Here is a 20,720-nt window from a genome sequence, read left to right as displayed (position 1 = left end):
ATTGCTGAGATCCGATGTAGATTGGGAGACTGCAACACTGAGCACCTTTGCTCTGTCCGCCACCAAAGGTGGGATCTCCCAGTGGCCACCCATTTCAATTTTACTTCCCATTCCCAATCTTACATGTCAGTCCATGGTCTCTGTTACTGCTGTGGTGAGGAGCAATCTGGGTAGCCTCCAACCTGATGGCATGAACATCGATCCTTGAACCTCCAGTAATTGCCACCCCCTCCCAGCCCCCCCTTCCTTCACCATTCCCCATTCCTGCCCCCCTCTCTCACCTTATCCCCTTACCAGTCTATTATCTCCCTCTGATGCTCCTCCCTCTTCCCTTTCTTCCATGGTCATGTGTCCTCTTTGTCAGACTCCCCCCTCTCCAGCCCTGTATCTCTTCACCAATCAACTTCCCAGCTCTTTACTTTATCCTCTCCACCTCTCCCAGATTCACCTGTCACCTACCACCTTGTGCTTCTTCTTCCACTCTCCCCACCTTCTTACTCTGCCTTCTCCTCTTCCTTTCCAGTCCTGATGAAGGGTCCTGGCCCGAATCTTCGACTTTTCCAAAGATGCTGCCTGACCTGATGAATTCCTCCAGCATTTTGTGTGTGTTGAGTTCAAATTGGCATCCTGGTCAGCACAGATGTGAGGGTGAGGGCCTGTTCTGAGCTATGCTTTTTTAACTTTAAGTATCTACAAGTGGCCAAAGTAGCTGCTCCTGCTCCTTATATTAATTAACATCAACATATAAGATACACTCAGTTCTGATTTGAAAATACTTACAGTCGCATTCGTAATGGTAGCAACAATGATATTCATCATAAACTTTGACAGGTAGACGACCATTGGCACATTTAATGGGTTCAACAGTGGGACACACCACGGGTTTTAAGGAAATTATATCTTTATCTATACATCTTGCCATCATGCAGTCACATTTCAACCAGGTCTCATTGTACTGGAAAGAGAAGAATCATTTCAGAAATTTCTCAAAACAGAAATTGCAATAATACCTATTACTAGTTAACTTCTCATTATTGTGAATTCTCCCTGTTTCTAGCTGAGCCTCATTATTTCTTTAGGACTGCTAATTAGAAAGTAGCGTAAGATGTCCTAGAATGCAGAAGGGTGGATAAATCTTCAGGGCCTAAAGGAGATTTTTCTATCTTTCTCAGTTACAAGTGTGGCACCAGAAGACTGTTCTTCTTTATTAAAAAGAGCAGCAGAGAGAAGATAGTAAGTGCTGAATATTGAAAATTTGTGACTAGTGTATCTTAGGGAGCAGTGGTGGGACCCTCGTCGTTTGCAATGTATATTAATAACTTGAATGTGAATATAGGAAGTGTGATTAGTAAATTTGAAGATGACACAAAAATGGTGGTGCTGTGGATAGTCAGGAAAGTTGTCTTAGGCTATAACTCGATAAAGATCAGTTAGAAAGTTGGATGGAGTGTTGACAGGTGCAAGACAAGCCCAACAATTGCAAAATGATATATAGAGCAAAGCCATGTACAGGAAGAGGTAGGAGGCCATGAGACCTAGGAGTCCAAGTTCATTCTTCCTGAAAATGTCAATATAGGTAGATTGGGAGGTAAAGAAGATGTAAGGTATGCTTGTCATCATAAGGTTGGAGCATGGAACATAGAAGTTAGTTATATTAATTTGCAAGTTTAGGCCTAGAGAGGTTCAGCCAAATTTCAAGTATTGACTGCACTAAAGGAAGGATGTGATTGAGCCGGAAAAAACTGTAGAGGAGAGTTACTAAGAAACAGCGTGTGAACAGGCCCTTTGGCTTAATTCATCCATGCCAACAAAGTTAACTAACTGAGTTAGTCCTATTTGCCTGCATTTGGTCATATCTTTAAACTTGTTGAAATGTCTTTTAAATCTATAGTTGTACCTGTCTGTGTCACTTCCTCTGGCAATTTGTTCCATATACCCACCATATTCAGTGTGGAAAAAGTTGACCCTGAGGTCCACTATAAATCTTTCTCCTTTCACCTTAAAATGTGTCCTGCAGTTTTGGACTCTCCTATGCTGGGGAAAAGTCTGTGGCTTTTTTACTACCTTTGCACCTCATGATTTTATAAACCTGTAATAGGCCTTCTACCTCCAGCGAAGAAATCCCTCACCTATCTAGTCTCTCATTGTAACTCAAGCTCTGCAGTCCCAGGAAAGAATGTTGCCTGGATTGGAGGACTTGTGTTATAGACAGATTTGAATGAGCTGAGCTTGTTTTTCCTGAAGCAAAGGCTGATGGGTGACCTGATGTTCATTCATGAGAAGTATAAATAGGATAGGTTTTACTTATCTATGCCCCATGATAGGGGCATCAAAAGCAAAAGAATATTGTTTTAAAGTGAGAAGAAGGAATTTTAAAGGGAAATGGAGAATGGTTGATATCTAAAATATGCTACCAGAGGAGTTAGTAGAATCAGATACAATTACTATACCTAAAAGGTATGTTGATGATGCTTAAGTAGACAAAGCATAGAAGGATGTGGACCTAATGTGGGCAAATGGGATTATATAATGAAATTAATTAGACAGGGCTTCGGGACGGTTCATTGGGAACACCTTCTTTGGGGCAATTGTATATCTGATATGTGGAGGAATGTTTGAAGAACAACTGCACAACATAAAGGACAGATATGTTCCAGTAAGAAGGGAGGATGAGGATGGTAAGGTAAGGGAACCTTGGATGTTAGGAGAGGTTATGAATTTAAGCAAGAAGATAAAGGAAATATATATAAAATTTAGGAAGCTAAAATTAGTCTTTGAAGATTATAAAGAAGCTAGAAAAAAGCTTAAGAAGGCAACTGAGTGAGCCAGGAGGGGCAATGGAATGTTCTTAGCAAGTGGAATTAAGGAGAATCTCAAGACATTCAATACATACATCAAGAGTAAGAGAATAACTAGGGATGAGGGTAGACAACTCAAGAATAAAGGATGGAACAAGTGGTTGGAGGCAGAGGATGTGGGTGAGGCCCTAAATGAGCACTCTGTAATGGTATTCACTATTAGGAAGAATGTAGAAGATAGTGAGGTCAGTGTGGAGCATGCTAGCTCATATTGAGATAAAGAAAGAGGTGCTGTTGAGTCTCTTGAATATGGTTAAGGTGGACAAATTCCCATAGCCTGATTTGATGTATCCCAGTTATTCAGAGAGATAAAAGTTGAGATTGCCAGAGCATTGACTAAGATATTTGACCACACCTCCAGCCACAGGCAAGACCTGGAGTGACTAAAGTGTAGCTAATGTTGTTCCTTTCTTCATGAAAGAAGATAGGGATAATACTGGAAAATATAGATCAGTGAATCTCAAGTTAGTGGTAGGTAAAATATTGGAGAAGATTCTTGGTGACAGGATCTGTAGGCAATTGAAAAAATGACCTGGTTATGGGCTGTCTTTGTGCAGGGAAGGCAATATCTTCATAAACTAATTGAGTTTTTTAAGAGGTGACAAAGTTGATTGCTGAAGGTAGAACAGTGGGTGGTGTCTACGTGGATCTTAGTAAGGCATTCAACAAGGTCCCTCATTGCCTGTTTACATAGAAGATTAAGATGCATGGGCATGGGACATGACCATTTGAATTCAGAATTGGATTGCCCATAGAAGGCAGAGGATAGTGGAAGAAATGAGTTATTCTGGCTGGAAGTCATGGATGATACAAAGATTGTTGGCTGTGTATAAGAAGGATACAGTGGGATGTAGAGCAGTTGCAGATTTTGAGAGAGTTTGTAAAACTGGACAAGTCTGAAGTGTTGCATTTTGGGAGATCAATTATAAAGGGACAGTACTCATTTAATGGTAAGATCCTCAATACTGTTGCTGTAAAGAGGATCTTGTTGTCCAACTTCATAACTCCCTGAAAGTTACTATAAAAATTGATAGGGTGGTGAAGGGCATTCTTGCCTTAGTCAAAGCAATGAGTTGAAGAGTCAGAAAAATATATTGCAGCTTGGCACAATTCTCGTTGAACCTCATCTAGAATATTTATGTGCCACTCTACTTTCCCCATTACATTAGGTCTTTGGAGGGGGTACAGAAGTGGTTTACCAGGATGCTGCCTGGATTAGAGAGCACATACTATAAGGAGAGGTTTGAACAAACTAGTGTTATTTTCTCTGGAGTGGTGGAGGCTGAAGGGTGGCCTGAGAAGTTTACAAAATAATGTGCAGCATAGATAGAGTTGGAGCACAAATGCCTGAGTTGGATGGTCAGCCATGATCATACTGAATGGCGGTGCAGGCTCGAAGGGCTGAATGGTCTACTCCTGCACCTATTTTCTATGTTTCTATGTCTTTCCCAGCATTGAAACATGTTTTAATACATTTAATTTCTGAAGGGGAATATTCAAAGAGGGGGTGTGGGGCAAGTTTTTTTACAGAGAGAATGCAATGTGCTGCCAGGGGTGGTGATGATCAGCCTATTTCTCTGCTGTGCCGTTCAATATTCCATGCTCCAATGTAGATGGCAAATAGACACAAGTTCTTTTACATACAGGTTCAAAGAGCTCTTGTCTGCTCTAGTAACATAAGATCATAAGACATAGGAGCAGAATTAGGTCACTTGGCCCATCGAATCTATTATGCCATTCAGACATGGTTAATCCTTTTTTCTGTTCCTCAGCCCCACTCCCCGCCCATCTCCTCATAAGCGTTGATGCCACGTCCAATTAAGAACTCATCAATCTCTGCCTTAAATACACCCAACGACCTGGTAACAAATTCACAAATTCACCACCCTCTGGCTAAAGAAATTTCTCCGCATCACTGTTTCAAATGGATGCCCTTCTATCCTGAGTCTGTGCCCTCTTGTCCTAGACTCCCTTACCATGGGAAACATACCTTCCACATTTACTCTGTCTAGGCCTTTCAACATTCAAAAGGTTTCAATGAGATCCCCCTTCCCTCATCTTTCTAAATTCCAGTGAGTACAATCCCATATCAAATGTTCCTCATATGATAACACTTTCGTTCCTGGAATCATCCTTGTGAACCTCCACTGAACCCTCTCCAATGCCAGCACATCTTTTCTAAGATGAGGAGCCCAAATCTGTTCACTGTACTCAAGGTGAGGCCCCACCAGTGCCTTATAAAGCCTCAGCATCACATCCCTGCTGTTGTGTTCTAGACCTCTTGAAATGAATGCTAACATTGCATTTGCCTTCCTCACCACCAACTCAACCTGCAGGTTAACCTTTAGGGTGTTCTGCACAAGGACTCCCAGATTTGCAGCTCAGATGTTTGAATTTTCTCCCCGTTTAGAAAATAGTCTGCATATTTACCTGCATATTTACTTCTACTACCTACAGTAAGTGCATGACCATGCATTTTCAAACATTGTATTTCCTTTGCCACTTTCTTGCCCATTCTCCTAATCTGTCTAAGTCCTTCTGCAGCCTATCTATTTCCTCAACACTGCCCACCCCTCCACCAATCTTTGTATAATTCGCAAACTTGGTAACAAAGCCAACTATTCAATTATCTAAATCATTGATATATAGCATAAAAACAAATAGCAGCCAACCAGGAAAGGATCCTTTTATTCCCACTCATTGCCTCCTATCAATCATCCAATGCTCTAATCATGCTCCAAACATGACTCTAAAATATAATAAGTGAGCCAAATATTCTGGTACACAGGGATTTTCCATTGTCTTCTAAATATCAATGCCACTTTACCCAGGATATTCTTTAAGGCATTGAAAGGAAAAGTGTCATGCCTGCTTAGACAATTTTTTCAAATTAGGTTTTAATACCCCAATAATATTCCAAAAATGAGCTCATTCAGAAGGATTAATAACTCACTATAAATGTAGGGTATCCAGAGATACTCTGATTTATTGTTTTGGAAATATCCCACCCAACTTTGTGACAGATCAGCTATGTTAAATACTTTGTGGAATAACTGCTTTGATATTACGGAGTGCAAAATATGTAACAACAAAATTAACAGCATTATGCTATTGACAGAATATTTCTAGTATGTAGAATATTTCTAGCAAGTATGCAAAATATTAATAATTGGATTTCCATTCAGCTATGTCAACTAAGTTTTCATAAATCTGTAACAGACTTTTCTCCAAAAATGTGAATTTTTAATCTAATGTGCACTTACATCTCTTGGAGGATTTAAGTCAGGGCACCCTACAGGTTTTATGGTTGATTCCGTTGGCTTTGTTGAATGGCTGATATTGCTTGTAGGTACATTTGTGAAAGGAGGCTTTGTGCTTCCACAAGGCCAGATATGCTTTTCAATGTTACAGGTTTCATTACATATTGCATAAATGCAAAACCCAGCATTATCTGTGTAGTTATATATAATTTCACCTAAAATGTAAACAATAGATGAATGACTTTAAACATTGCAATTGATATTGAAGACTGAAGAGAGGAAACAAGTTAGAAAACAAAATATACTGCTTTTTAGTTACCCACTGAATATTATATAGAGCAAAATAATTACTTAAATGTTGGTACATAATATAAAATTGGAGCACAAATTGATATTTCATAAATTTTCAAAATAAACAAAACAGATAATCTAAAACAGACATGAATTATTTTAACTTTTATAAGAGGACACCAAAACATAAATGAAAATGAGCTTTGTAATGGTGAGAGAGTTTATTATGTTTATTATTATGTTTCTCCTTGCACATTTTATGACAGTGTGATATTTTATGACATTTGGAAATATCCAAAGTTTTTAAGCAGTTCATTGACTTCTACAGCTTACACTGGAGAAGTGTAACTGAACTTGCAATATGCTGTAATTATAATAGCAAGGCAGACAAATGATCCCACCCACCCCCCTCCCTCCCCCAGCAAGCAATCTACCTCCAGAGCCAGAAAATACATTAGCAAATCTGGTTTCTTGGAAAGGCATTCAGAAAAAAAGACGATAAAAATTTTCTTAAACATTTTTAAATACATCATCTCATGAAATAAATGCAAGTAGTTTACCTTGGGGATACAATGTTCCATTCACAGCACAGAAACATTCAGTGTTGGCAGATGAAAAACTGACATGGGGAGAAAGGGTAGAATACTCCATGGAACCAGTAAATGGAGATGAAACAGTTGAGGGCATCTTGATCGTCGTTCCAGACAGGGCAGCTGTTGATCCAGGAGGTGAGAGTCGAACGGTGACAGCAGTGGTCATGCTCCAGGTGGTGGGTGACAAGGTAGACTGATTAATCGTGACTTTGCCAGAAGTTGAAGTCATTCTGGCTGATTCTGTGATTCCACTGTGAGTGGTGGTTACTGTACTACTTATGGATGCAGGTGTGGTAGCGTTCAGTCCTGCTGAAGGTGGAATGGTGGTAGTTGATGTCGAGGGTGATAGTTGTGTTGTAGTTGTGAGAGAAGATGAGGGTAGGGAAAATGCTGATGATGCAGGTAGCGAAGAAGAAAGTGTGGTTCTGGATTTGGTTGAAAGTGAGGAAAGGGATATGGAAGGCAAAGTTGAAAAAGTTATGGAAGTTGATGATGTGGAAGGTGTGGTTGTAGTTACAGGAGGATTTGCAGTTGAAGTAGAAGAAAATGTACCTGCTGATCTTGTAGAAAATTGTGTGCTGCCTACAGAAACAGAGGGCACAGCTGTTTCAGTACTCTCTGTTGGTTCAGTTGTGCGTACTGTGGTACGTGTCGTTTCAATGCTCGGTCCAGTGGTACTCCCAGATTCTGTACTTGTAGCATTGACTGGAGTTGTGGATATCATGGGTGTGGCTGTGGGTGTAGCTGTACCTGTTGTACTTGTTGTGGAAATCACGGTGTGTGCAGTTGTTGATTCAGTTGTGATGAAAGGAGTTGCCGTGCTGGTTTGTTCGACGGTGGGGGATACTGTAGTTACTATGTGGGATGGTATGCTTGTGGACACGACTGGTATGTGTGTAACAGTTGCAGACATTATGGTGGTTGAAATTCCTGTAGTTTCTGATACTTCAGTTGTGCACGTTGTACTCGGTTCAGGTGTGGTGCCTGATGGTGTTGGTGAGCTGGGAGATGTTGGTGTACTATGTTTGGATGTGGGTGTAGATGTACCTGTTGTAGTTGTTCTGGAAACGGTGGTGTGTGCAGTTGTTGATTCAGTTGTGGTGATAGGAGATGTTGTGCTGGTTTGTTCTATTATTGCTGTTGGAGGGGATGTGCTTGTGGATGTGGTGGAGTGTTCAGTTATATTTCCTGTTGTTGTGCTCTCTGATGATGTCGGCGTGTGCAATCTTGTGGTGCTAGTAGCTGGTGTTGCTGAGGTGGAGACTGTAGTTTCTGTTTGGGCTGGTGTGCTTGTGGGCTCTACTGGTGTGTGTGTAACTGTTGTAGACTTTGTGGTGGTTGGAATTCCTGTAGTTTCTGTTACTTCAGTTGTGCATGTTGTACTCGGTTCAGGTGTGGTGCCTGATGGTGTTGGTAAGCTGGGAGATGTTGGTGTACTATGTTTGGATGTGGGTGTAGATGTACCTGTTGTAGTTGTTCTGGAAACGGTGGTGTTTGCAGTTGTTGATTCAGTTGTGATGATAGGAGATGTTGTGCTGGTTTGTTCTATTGTTGCTGTTGGAGTGGATGTGCTTGTGGATGTGGTGGAGTGTTCAGTTATATTTCCTGTTGTTGTGCCCTCTGATGATGTCGGCGTGTGCAATGTTGTGGTACTAGTAGTTGGTGTTGCTGAGGTGGTGGAGACTGTAGTTTCTGTTTGCGATGGTGTGCTTGTGGGCTCTACTGGTGTGTGTGTAACTGTTGTAGACTTTGTGGTGGTAGGAATTCCTGTAGTTTCTGTTACTTCAGTTGTGCGTGTTGTACTCGGTTCAGGTGTGGTGCCTGATGGTGTTGGTGAGCTGGGAGATGTTGGTGTACTATGTTTGGATGTGGGTGTAGATGTACCTGTTGTAGTTGTTCTGGAAACCGTGGTGTTTGCAGTTGTTGATTCAGTTGTGATGATAGGAGATGTTGTGCCTGTTTGTTCTATTGTTGTTGTCGGAGTGGATGTGCTTGTGGATGTGGTGGAGTGTTCAGTTATATTTCCTGTTGTTGTGCTCTCTGATGATGTCGGCGTGTGCAATGTTGTGGTACTAGTAGTTGGTGTTGCTGAGGTGGTGGAGACTGTAGATTCTGTTTGGGATGGTGTGCTTGTGGGCTCTACTGGTATGTGTGTAACTGTTGTAGACTTTGTGGTGGTTGGAATTTCTGTAGTTTCTGATACTTCAGTTGTGCGTGTTGTACTCGGTTCAGGAGTGGTGCCTGATGGTGTTGGTGAGCTGGGAGATGTTGGTGTGCTATGTTTGGATGTGGCTGCAGATGTACCTGTTGTAGTTGTTCTGGAAACCGTGGTGTTTGCAGTTGTTGATTCAGTTGTGATGATAGGAGATGTTATGCCTGTTTGTTCTATTGTTGATGTTGGAGTGGATGTGCTTGTGGATGTGGTGGAGTGTGCAGTTATATTTCCTGTTGTTGTGCTCTCTGATATCGTCGGCGTGAGCAATGTTGTGGTGCTAGTAGCTGGTGTTGCTGAGGTGGTGGAGACTGTAGTTTCTGTTTGGGATGGTATACTTGTGGGCAATACTGGTGTGTGTGAAACTGGTGTAGACTTTCTGGTAGTTGGAATTTCTGTAGTTTCTGTTACTTCTGTTGTGCATGTTGTACTCGGTTCAGGTGTGGTGCCTGATGGTGTGGGTGAGCTGGGAGATGTTGGTGTACTATGTTTGGATGTGGGTGTAGATGTACCTGTTGTAGTTGTTCTGGAAACGGTGGTGTGTGCAGTTGTTGATTCAGTTGTGGTGATAGGAGATGTTGTGCTGGTTTGTTCTATTGTTGCTGTCGGAGTGGATGTGCTTGTGGATGTGGTGGAGTGTTCAGTTATATTTCCTGTTGTTGTGCCCTCTGATGATGTCGGCGTGTGCAATGTTGTGGTACTAGTAGTTGGTGTTGCTGAGGTGGTGGAGACTGTAGTTTCTGTTTGGGATGGTGTGCTTGTGGGCTCTACTGGTGTGTGTGTAACTGTTGTAGACTTTGTGGTGGTTGAAATTTTTGGTGTTTCTGATACTTCAGTTGTGCGTGTTGTACTCGGTTCAGGAGTGGTGCCTGATGGGGTTGGTGAGCTGGGAGATGTTGGTGTACTATGTTTGGATGTGGCTGTAGATGTACCTGTTGTAGTTGTTCTGGAAACCGTGGTGTTTGCAGTTGTTGATTCAGTTGTGGTGATAGGAGATGTTGTGCTGGTTTGTTCTATTGTTGCTGTTGGAGTGGATGTGCTTGTGGATGTGGTGGAGTGTTCAGTTATATTTCCTGTTGTTGTGCCCTCTGATGATGTCGGCGTGTGCAATGTTGTGGTACTAGTAGTTGGTGTTGCTGAGGTGGTGGAGACTGTAGTTTCTGTTTGCGATGGTATGCTTGTGGGCTCTACTGGTGTGTGTGTAACTGTTGTAGACTTTGTGGTGGTAGGAATTCCTGCAGTTTCTGTTACTTCAGTTGTGCGTGTTGTACTCGGTTCAGGTGTGGTGCCTGATGGTGTTGGTGAGCTGGGAGATGTTGGTGTGCTATGTTTGGATGTGGCTGCAGATGTACCTGTTGTAGTTGTTCTGGAAACCGTGGTGTTTGCAGTTGTTGATTCAGTTGTGATGATAGGAGATGTTATGCCTGTTTGTTCTATTGTTGATGTTGGAGTGGATGTGCTTGTGGATGTGGTGGAGTGTGCAGTTATATTTCCTGTTGTTGTGCTCTCTGATATCGTCGACGTGAGCAATGTTGTGGTGCTAGTAGCTGGTGTTGCTGAGGTGGTGGAGACTGTAGTTTCTGTTTGGGATGGTATACTTGTGGGCAATACTGGTGTGTGTGAAACTGGTGTAGACTTTGTGGTAGTTGGAATTTCTGTAGTTTCTGTTACTTCAGTTGTGCATGTTGTACTCGGTTCAGGTGTGGTGCCTGATGGTGTGGGTGAGCTGGGAGATGTTGGTGTACTATGTTTGGATGTGGGTGTAGATGTACCTGTTGTAGTTGTTCTGGAAACGGTGGTGTGTGCAGTTGTTGATTCAGTTGTGGTGATAGGAGATGTTGTGCTGGTTTGTTCTATTGTTGCTGTTGGAGTGGATGTGCTTGTGGATGTGGTGGAGTGTTCAGTTATATTTCCTGTTGTTGTGCCCTCTGATGATGTCAGCGTGTGCAATGTTGTGGTACTAGTAGTTGGTGTTGCTGAGGTGGTGGAGACTGTAGTTTCTGTTTGGGATGGTGTGCTTGTGGGCTCTACTGGTGTGTGTGTAACTGTTGTAGACTTTGTGGTGGTTGAAATTTTTGGTGTTTCTGATACTTCAGTTGTGCGTGTTGTACTCGGTTCAGGAGTGGTGCCTGATGGGGTTGGTGAGCTGGGAGATGTTGGTGTACTATGTTTGGATGTGGGTGTAGATGTACCTGTTGTAGTTGTTCTGGAAACCGTGGTGTTTGCAGTTGTTGATTCAGTTGTGATGATAGGAGATGTTATGCCTGTTTGTTCTATTGTTGATGTTGGAGTGGATGTGCTTGTGGATGTGGTGGAGTGTGCAGTTATATTTCCTGTTGTTGTGCTCTCTGATATCGTCGACGTGAGCAATGTTGTGGTGCTAGTAGCTGGTGTTGCTGAGGTGGTGGAGACTGTAGTTTCTGTTTGGGATGGTATACTTGTGGGCAATACTGGTGTGTGTGAAACTGGTGTAGACTTTGTGGTAGTTGGAATTTCTGTAGTTTCTGTTACTTCAGTTGTGCATGTTGTACTCAGTTCAGGTGTGGTGCCTGATGGTGTGGGTGAGCTGGGAGATGTTGGTGTACTATGTTTGGATGTGGCTGTAGATGTACCTGTTGTAGTTGTTCTGGAAACGGTGGTGTGTGCAGTTGTTGATTCAGTTGTGGTGATAGGAGATGTTGTGCTGGTTTGTTCTATTGTTGCTGTTGGAGTGGATGTGCTTGTGGATGTGGTGGAGTGTTCAGTTATATTTCCTGTTGTTGTGCCCTCTGATGATGTCAGCGTGTGCAATGTTGTGGTACTAGTAGTTGGTGTTGCTGAGGTGGTGGAGACTGTAGTTTCTGTTTGGGATGGTGTGCTTGTGGGCTCTACTGGTGTGTGTGTAACTGTTGTAGACTTTGTGGTGGTTGAAATTTTTGGTGTTTCTGATACTTCAGTTGTGCGTGTTGTACTCGGTTCAGGAGTGGTGCCTGATGGGGTTGGTGAGCTGGGAGATGTTGGTGTACTATGTTTGGATGTGGGTGTAGATGTACCTGTTGTAGTTGTTCTGGAAACCGTGGTGTTTGCAGTTGTTGATTCAGTTGTGATGATAGGAGATGTTATGCCTGTTTGTTCTATTGTTGATGTTGGAGTGGATGTGCTTGTGGATGTGGTGGAGTGTGCAGTTATATTTCCTGTTGTTGTGCTCTCTGATATCGTCGACGTGAGCAATGTTGTGGTGCTAGTAGCTGGTGTTGCTGAGGTGGTGGAGACTGTAGTTTCTGTTTGGGATGGTATACTTGTGGGCAATACTGGTGTGTGTGAAACTGGTGTAGACTTTGTGGTAGTTGGAATTTCTGTAGTTTCTGTTACTTCAGTTGTGCATGTTGTACTCAGTTCAGGTGTGGTGCCTGATGGTGTGGGTGAGCTGGGAGATGTTGGTGTACTATGTTTGGATGTGGCTGTAGATGTACCTGTTGTAGTTGTTCTGGAAACGGTGGTGTGTGCAGTTGTTGATTCAGTTGTGGTGATAGGAGATGTTGTGCTGGTTTGTTCTATTGTTGCTGTTGGAGTGGATGTGCTTGTGGATGTGGTGGAGTGTTCAGTTATATTTCCTGTTGTTGTGCCCTCTGATGATGTCGGCGTGTGCAATGTTGTGGTACTAGTAGTTGGTGTTGCTGAGGTGGTGGAGACTGTAGTTTCTGTTTGCGATGGTATGCTTGTGGGCTCTACTGGTGTGTGTGTAACTGTTGTAGACTTTGTGGTGGTAGGAATTCCTGCAGTTTCTGTTACTTCAGTTGTGCGTGTTGTACTCGGTTCAGGTGTGGTGCCTGATGGTGTTGGTGAGCTGGGAGATGTTGGTGTGCTATGTTTGGATGTGGCTGCAGATGTACCTGTTGTAGTTGTTCTGAAAACCGTGGTGTTTGCAGTTGTTGATTCAGTTGTGATGATAGGAGATGTTATGCCTGTTTGTTCTATTGTTGATGTTGGAGTGGATGTGCTTGTGGATGTGGTGGAGTGTGCAGTTATATTTCCTGTTGTTGTGCTCTCTGATATCGTCGACGTGAGCAATGTTGTGGTGCTAGTAGCTGGTGTTGCTGAGGTGGTGGAGACTGTAGTTTCTGTTTGGGATGGTATACTTGTGGGCAATACTGGTGTGTGTGAAACTGGTGTAGTCTTTGTGGTAGTTGGAATTTCTGTAGTTTCTGTTACTTCAGTTGTGCATGTTGTACTCGGTTCAGGTGTGGTGCCTGATGGTGTGGGTGAGCTGGGAGATGTTGGTGTACTATGTTTGGATGTGGGTGTAGATGTACCTGTTGTAGTTGTTCTGGAAACCGTGGTGTGTGCAGTTGTTGATTCAGTTGTGGTGATAGGAGATGTTGTGCTGGTTTGTTCTATTGTTGCTGTTGGAGTGGATGTGCTTGTGGATGTGGTGGAGTGTTCAGTTATATTTCCTGTTGTTGTGCCCTCTGATGATGTCAGCGTGTGCAATGTTGTGGTACTAGTAGTTGGTGTTGCTGAGGTGGTGGAGACTGTAGTTTCTGTTTGGGATGGTGTGCTTGTGGGCTCTACTGGTGTGTGTGTAACTGTTGTAGACTTTGTGGTGGTTGAAATTTTTGGTGTTTCTGATACTTCAGTTGTGCGTGTTGTACTCGGTTCAGGAGTGGTGCCTGATGGGGTTGGTGAGCTGGGAGATGTTGGTGTACTATGTTTGGATGTGGGTGTAGATGTACCTGTTGTAGTTGTTCTGGAAACCGTGGTGTTTGCAGTTGTTGATTCAGTTGTGATGATAGGAGATGTTATGCCTGTTTGTTCTATTGTTGATGTTGGAGTGGATGTGCTTGTGGATGTGGTGGAGTGTGCAGTTATATTTCCTGTTGTTGTGCTCTCTGATATCGTCGACGTGAGCAATGTTGTGGTGCTAGTAGCTGGTGTTGCTGAGGTGGTGGAGACTGTAGTTTCTGTTTGGGATGGTATACTTGTGGGCTCTACTGGTGTGTGTGTAACTGTTGTAGACTTTGTGGTGGTTGGAATTCCTGTAGTTTCTGTTACTTCAGTTGTGCGTGTTGTACTCGGTTCAGGTGTGGGGCCTGATGGTGTTGGTGAGCTGGGAGATGTTGGTGTACTATGTTTGGATGTGGGTGTAGATATACCTGTTGTAGTTGTTCTGGAAACGGTGGTGTGTGCAGTTGTTGATTCAGTTGTGGTGATAGGAGATGTTGTGCTGGTTTGTTCTCTTGTTGCTGTTGGAGTGGATGTGCTTGTGGATGTGGTGGAGTGTGCAGTTATATTTCCTGTTGTTGTGCTCTCTGATATCGTCGGCGTGAGCAATGTTGTGGTGCTAGCAGCTGGTGTTGCTGAGGTGGTGGAGACTGTAGTTTCTGTTTGGGATGGTATACTTGTGGGCAATACTGGTGTGTGTGTAACTGTTGTAGACTTTGTGGTGGTTGGAATTTCTGTAGTTTCTGTTACTTCAGTTGTGCATGTTGTACTCGGTTCAGGTGTGGTGCCTGATGGTGTGGGTGAGCTGGGAGATGTTGGTGTACTATGTTTGGATGTGGGTGTAGATGTACCTGTTGTAGTTGTTCTGGAAACCGTGGTGTGTGCAGTTGTTGATTCAGTTGTGGTGATAGGAGATGTTGTGCTGGTTTGTTCTATTGTTGTTGTTGGAGTGGATGTGCTTGTGGATATGGTGGAGTGTGTAGTTATATTTCCTGTTGTTGTGCTCTCTGATGATGTCAGCGTGTGCAATGTTGTGGTACTAGTAGTTGGTGTTGCTGAGGTGGTGGAGACTGTAGATTCTGTTTGGGATGGTGTGCTTGTGGGCTCTACTGGTATGTGTGTAACTGTTGTAGACTTTGTGGTGGTTGGAATTTCTGTAGTTTCTGATACTTCAGTTGTGCGTGTTGTACTCTGTTCAGGTGTGGTGCCTGATGGTGTTGGTGAGCTGGGAGATGTTGGTGTACTATGTTTGGATGTGGGTGTAGATATACCTGTTGTAGTTGTTCTGGAAACCGTGGTGTGTGCAGTTGTTGATTCAGTTGTGGTGATAGGAGATGTTGTGCTGGTTTGTTCTATTGTTGCTGTTGGAGTGGATGTGCTTGTGGATGTGGTGGAGGGTGTAGTTATATTTCCTGTTGTTGTGCTCTCTGATGATGTCAGCGTGTGCAATGTTGTGGTACTAGTAGTTGGTGTTGCTGAGGTGGTGGAGACTGTAGATTCTGTTTGGGATGGTGTGCTTGTGGGCTCTACTGGTATGTGTGTAACTGTTGTAGACTTTGTGGTGGTTGGAATTTCTGTAGTTTCTGTTACTTCAGTTGTGTGTGTTGTACTCGGTTCAGGTGTGGTGCCTGATGGTGTGGATGAGCTGGGAGATGTTGGTGTACTATGTTTGGATTTGGGTGTAGATGTACCTGTTGTAGTTGTTCTGGAAACCGTGGTGTGTGCAGTTGTTGATTCAGTTGTGGTGATAGGAGATGTTGTGCTGGTTTGTTCTATTGTTGTTGTTGGAGTGGATGTGCTTGTGGATGTGGTGGAGTGTGTAGTTATATTTCCTGTTGTTGTGCTCTCTGATGATGTCAGCGTGTGCAATGTTGTGGTGCTAGTAGTTGGTGTTGCTGAGGTGAAGGAGACTGTAGTTTCTGTTTGGGATGGTGTGCTTGTGGGCTCTACTGGTGTGTGTGTAACTGTTGTAGACTTTGTGGTGGTAGGAATTCCTGTAGTTTCTGTTACTTCAGTTGTGCGTGTTGTACTCGGTTCAGGTGTGGTGCCTGATGGTGTTGGTGAGCTGGGAGATGTTGGTGTACTATGTTTGGATGTGGGTGTAGATGTACCTGTTGTAGTTGTTCTGGAAACGGTGGTGTGTGCAGTTGTTGATTCAGTTGTGGTGATAGGAGATGTTGTGCTGGTTTGTTCTATTGTTGTTGTCGGAGTGGATGTGCTTGTGGATGTGGTGGAGTGTGTAGTTATATTTCCTGTTGTTGTGCTCTCTGATGATGTCAGCGTGTGCAATGTTGTGGTACTAGTAGTTGGTGTTGCTGAGGTGGTGGAGACTGTAGTTTCTGTTTGGGATGGTGTGCTTGTGAGCTCTACTGGTGTGCGTGTAACTGTTGTAGACTTTGTGGTGGTTGAAATTTTTGGTGTTTCTGATACTTCAGTTGTGCGTGTTGTACTCGGTTCAGGTGTGGTGCCTGATGGTGTTGGTGAGCTGGGAGATGTTGGTGTACTATGTTTGGATGTGGGTGTAGATTTACCTGTTGTAGTTGTTCTGGAAACCGTGGTGTGTGCAGTTGTAGATTGATTTGTGATGATAGGAGATGTTGTGCCTGTTTGTTCTATTGTTGTTGTTGGAGTGGATGTGCTTGTGGATGTGGTGGAGTGTGTAGTTATATTTCCTGTTGTTGTGCTCTCTGATGATGTCAGCGTGTGCAATGTTGTGGTACTAGTAGTTGGTGTTGCTGAGGTGGTGGAGACTGTAGATTCTGTTTGGGATGGTGTGCTTGTGGGCTCTACTGGTGTGTGTGTAACTGTTGTAGACTTTGTGGTGGTTGGAATTCCTGTAGTTTCTGTTACTTCAGTTGTGCGTGTTGTACTCGGTTCAGGTGTGGGGCCTGATGGTGTTGGTGAGCTGGGAGATGTTGGTGTACTATGTTTGGATGTGGGTGTAGATATACCTGTTGTAGTTGTTCTGGAAACGGTGGTGTGTGCAGTTGTTGATTCAGTTGTGGTGATAGGAGATGTTGTGCTGGTTTGTTCTCTTGTTGCTGTTGGAGTGGATGTGCTTGTGGATGTGGTGGAGTGTGCAGTTATATTTCCTGTTGTTGTGCTCTCTGATATCGTCGGCGTGAGCAATGTTGTGGTGCTAGCAGCTGGTGTTGCTGAGGTGGTGGAGACTGTAGTTTCTGTTTGGGATGGTATACTTGTGGGCAATACTGGTGTGTGTGTAACTGTTGTAGACTTTGTGGTGGTTGGAATTTCTGTAGTTTCTGTTACTTCAGTTGTGCATGTTGTACTCGGTTCAGGTGTGGTGCCTGATGGTGTGGGTGAGCTGGGAGATGTTGGTGTACTATGTTTGGATGTGGGTGTAGATGTACCTGTTGTAGTTGTTCTGGAAACCGTGGTGTGTGCAGTTGTTGATTCAGTTGTGGTGATAGGAGATGTTGTGCTGGTTTGTTCTATTGTTGTTGTTGGAGTGGATGTGCTTGTGGATATGGTGGAGTGTGTAGTTATATTTCCTGTTGTTGTGCTCTCTGATGATGTCAGCGTGTGCAATGTTGTGGTACTAGTAGTTGGTGTTGCTGAGGTGGTGGAGACTGTAGATTCTGTTTGGGATGGTGTGCTTGTGGGCTCTACTGGTATGTGTGTAACTGTTGTAGACTTTGTGGTGGTTGGAATTTCTGTAGTTTCTGATACTTCAGTTGTGCGTGTTGTACTCTGTTCAGGTGTGGTGCCTGATGGTGTTGGTGAGCTGGGAGATGTTGGTGTACTATGTTTGGATGTGGGTGTAGATATACCTGTTGTAGTTGTTCTGGAAACCGTGGTGTGTGCAGTTGTTGATTCAGTTGTGGTGATAGGAGATGTTGTGCTGGTTTGTTCTATTGTTGCTGTTGGAGTGGATGTGCTTGTGGATGTGGTGGAGGGTGTAGTTATATTTCCTGTTGTTGTGCTCTCTGATGATGTCAGCGTGTGCAATGTTGTGGTACTAGTAGTTGGTGTTGCTGAGGTGGTGGAGACTGTAGATTCTGTTTGGGATGGTGTGCTTGTGGGCTCTACTGGTATGTGTGTAACTGTTGTAGACTTTGTGGTGGTTGGAATTTCTGTAGTTTCTGATACTTCAGTTGTGCGTGTTGTACTCGGTTCAGGTGTGGTGCCTGATGGTGTTGGTGAGCTGGGAGATGTTTGTGTACTATGTTTGGATGTGGGTGTAGATGTACCTATTGTAGTTGTCGTGGAAAACTCGGGGTGTGCACTTGTGGCTGAGGTTTCTGCAGATTCTGTTGGTTCAGTTGTACAGATTGTCGTCATTTCAGTTGTGGTGCTCGATAGTGTTGTCGTCTCAGTGACTAAAGTTGTGGAATCCATGGGTGTGGTTGTGGGTGTAGATGTACCTGTTGTAGTTGTTCTGGAAACCGTGGTGTTTGCAGTTGTTGATTCAGTTGTGATGACAGGATATGGTGTGCTGGTTTCTTCTACTGTTGTTGTTGGAGTGGATGTGCTTGTGGATGTTGTCGAGTGTGCAGTTATATTTCCTGTTGTTGTGCCCTCTGATGGCGTTGGAGTCTGTAATATTGTGGTAGCAACTGTTGTTGCTTCTGATGTTGTGGATCCTTTATGTGTTGTTTGAGATGTTGTACCTGTGGACACCTCGTGTGTGTGTGTAACTTTTGTGGTCTGCATAACAGTTGTAGTTTCAGTAGTGTCTGTGACTTCAGTTTTGCATGTTGTACTGATTTCAGGTGTGGTACTTGATGTTCCTGTTATGGGTGCTGTCGTGACTGTGCGTGTGTTTGTAGGCACAGATGTATCTGTTTTTGAGTGTGTGGAGCTGGAAGAATGTGATGTTTCTGATATTGTTGTCATTGATTCAGTTGCTGTTGTTGGAGATTGACATATGTAGTCACAACATTGTACCTGTATTTCATAATCATAGCACTTTGTCTTGAAATCTTGATCTTCATTTCTGCAGATGAGCCCGAACGATACATTGCATTGCACTTTCTGTTCCAACTCCTCAATGTCCACTTCTGGTGCATGTATAGCTTTGCACTCTATCCTGCTCGGAGCTTCACATATCGGATGGCCATGCTCCCTGATTTTATCATAGGTTTCAAAATCACCTTGCCCATGCCCATGTAAGGGAATGCTCACACTTATCCAGTTGCTCCATTCACATTCTTCCACTATCACACAAGTAGCTGTGGGGAGTGAAAGGATATTTTTCTTTCATATAACGTTCCTTTGTGTTGGCCTTGAAATTTTATTTTTCATTTTCAATTTGTTGTCTAATTTTTATCAGCTACCCATATAAATGCAGAAGTTTAACAATGAACTAGTGATAAACTTAGCTTTCAGTCTGCTGTGAAAGGATAGGCAGCCATGCAACAGGTTGAGCCTTTGCCCCACAGCTCCAGTGACCCAGATTCATTCCTAATGTCAGGTGCTTTCCATGTGGACATTACAAGTTCTCCTCGTGTGTGATGTTTCCCCGGGTTTTCTGGTCTCTTCCCTCATCCCAACTATGTGCGTGTGTGCAAGTTAATTGGCCATTTTGAATGTGAGGCGTTGAATTAAGGATGTCCTTGATGGGTTGCAGTGAGAATAAAATTGCATTAATATTGGATTAGTTGGAATAGATTGTTGATGGTCAGTGTTTATGTGCCATATTTCTGTCTTTCTCTCACCGCAAATCTCCATTCACCAACAAATTGTGCTTTGTTTAGAAGTGATTTGATATCTTGGTTATAAGACCATAAGATAATGAAATTAGGGAAATGGCTGGTTCACCACCCTCTGTAACGTTATGTAAGAAACGTTTCTTAAATGCAGTCTGGAGTTGCTAAACGTGGGTTTATATTACCTCATGAGCTTTTTATCTATTCTCTTCCTTTCAGTGGATTTGTGCATAATTGTATCCACGAATGTGTTCCTGTACTGGCACTGTCAGCCTCATGTGGTGCTGCATTGTTCTATGTTCTACGTGATCTGTGTGTGCAATCAGAGACCATACAGACTACGTACAAATTTCAGCTTCTTTCAAGAAACTGAAGCATACATCAAAGGTTCTATCTGTGCAGGAGGGTTATTGCCACCAGCAGCAGCAGTTTCTATATCTGTAACTAAACACAGGGAAGCCCTTATCCTTTATGAGTCATGAGAATTCAGTGTGTTCACATTTGATAGTTTTCAGTGGACAGAATTTGCTCTCTTTGCAGAAAAGGCAGACTGAGATAAATTAGTGTCTTTATATTTCTGATATTTCGGCTTACTTACAGGTCAGTGCTTTGCTGGTTGTGGAAACGGTTGAAGTTGATGTCAAAATTGCTGGAGAAAATAAATCAATATACTGATCTTAAAAATGTGTAGTAATTTCAGAAAACTATAAAAGACCTCCTGAAACATTTAAGAAAAATATTACTGTGTTAGATTTTGCTCATATCTTATTCTGATTGCATAGTTGGTGAGCCACAAGTGACTTGTGAGATCTTTCTGGCTGTCCGTCCCCTTGCTACAGTAACCTACAATAGCAACTGGCTGCAAACTGGTTGCTGACCTTGGAAGTTCTGAAACAAAAAGTGTCCTCCTCACACTGCAGTCCCTCTGCTCCGGCAGCCAGTTCAGCCTCTCTCTAGGTCTAATATATATTAAAACTAAATGCTATCTCTGATGCGACAGTGAAACATTCTGTATTCATGTGATTAAAAAGCAAAATATAAATTTACAAAGTACAATTTGACTGAAGTACATTTAAGAATTAGGTACCACAGTGGTGTAGCGTTTAGCGAGACACTATTACAGATTCGGGCATTCT

General features: G+C 43.1%; 1 protein-coding gene across 1 annotated transcript in view; it reads right to left on the bottom strand.

Annotated features, from left to right (window-relative positions):
- Positions 1-20,720, bottom strand: part of LOC134353838 (mucin-2-like) — a 181,891-nt gene that overhangs the window by 62,391 nt on the left and 98,780 nt on the right. Inside the window, exons 29-32 of the mRNA XM_063062302.1 lie at positions 20,183-20,233; positions 6,970-19,107; positions 6,122-6,333; positions 781-955 (exon numbers count right to left, since the gene is read on the bottom strand). Coding sequence (XP_062918372.1) covers positions 781-955; positions 6,122-6,333; positions 6,970-19,107; positions 20,183-20,233 — 12,576 coding nt within the window. The remainder of the gene's footprint in view (positions 1-780; positions 956-6,121; positions 6,334-6,969; positions 19,108-20,182; positions 20,234-20,720) is intronic.

Source organism: Mobula hypostoma, chromosome 11 (assembly GCF_963921235.1).
Source record: "Mobula hypostoma chromosome 11, sMobHyp1.1, whole genome shotgun sequence".
NCBI classification, from domain to species: Eukaryota; Metazoa; Chordata; class Chondrichthyes; order Myliobatiformes; family Myliobatidae; genus Mobula; species Mobula hypostoma.
This window is presented reverse-complemented; position numbering and strand designations above follow the sequence as displayed.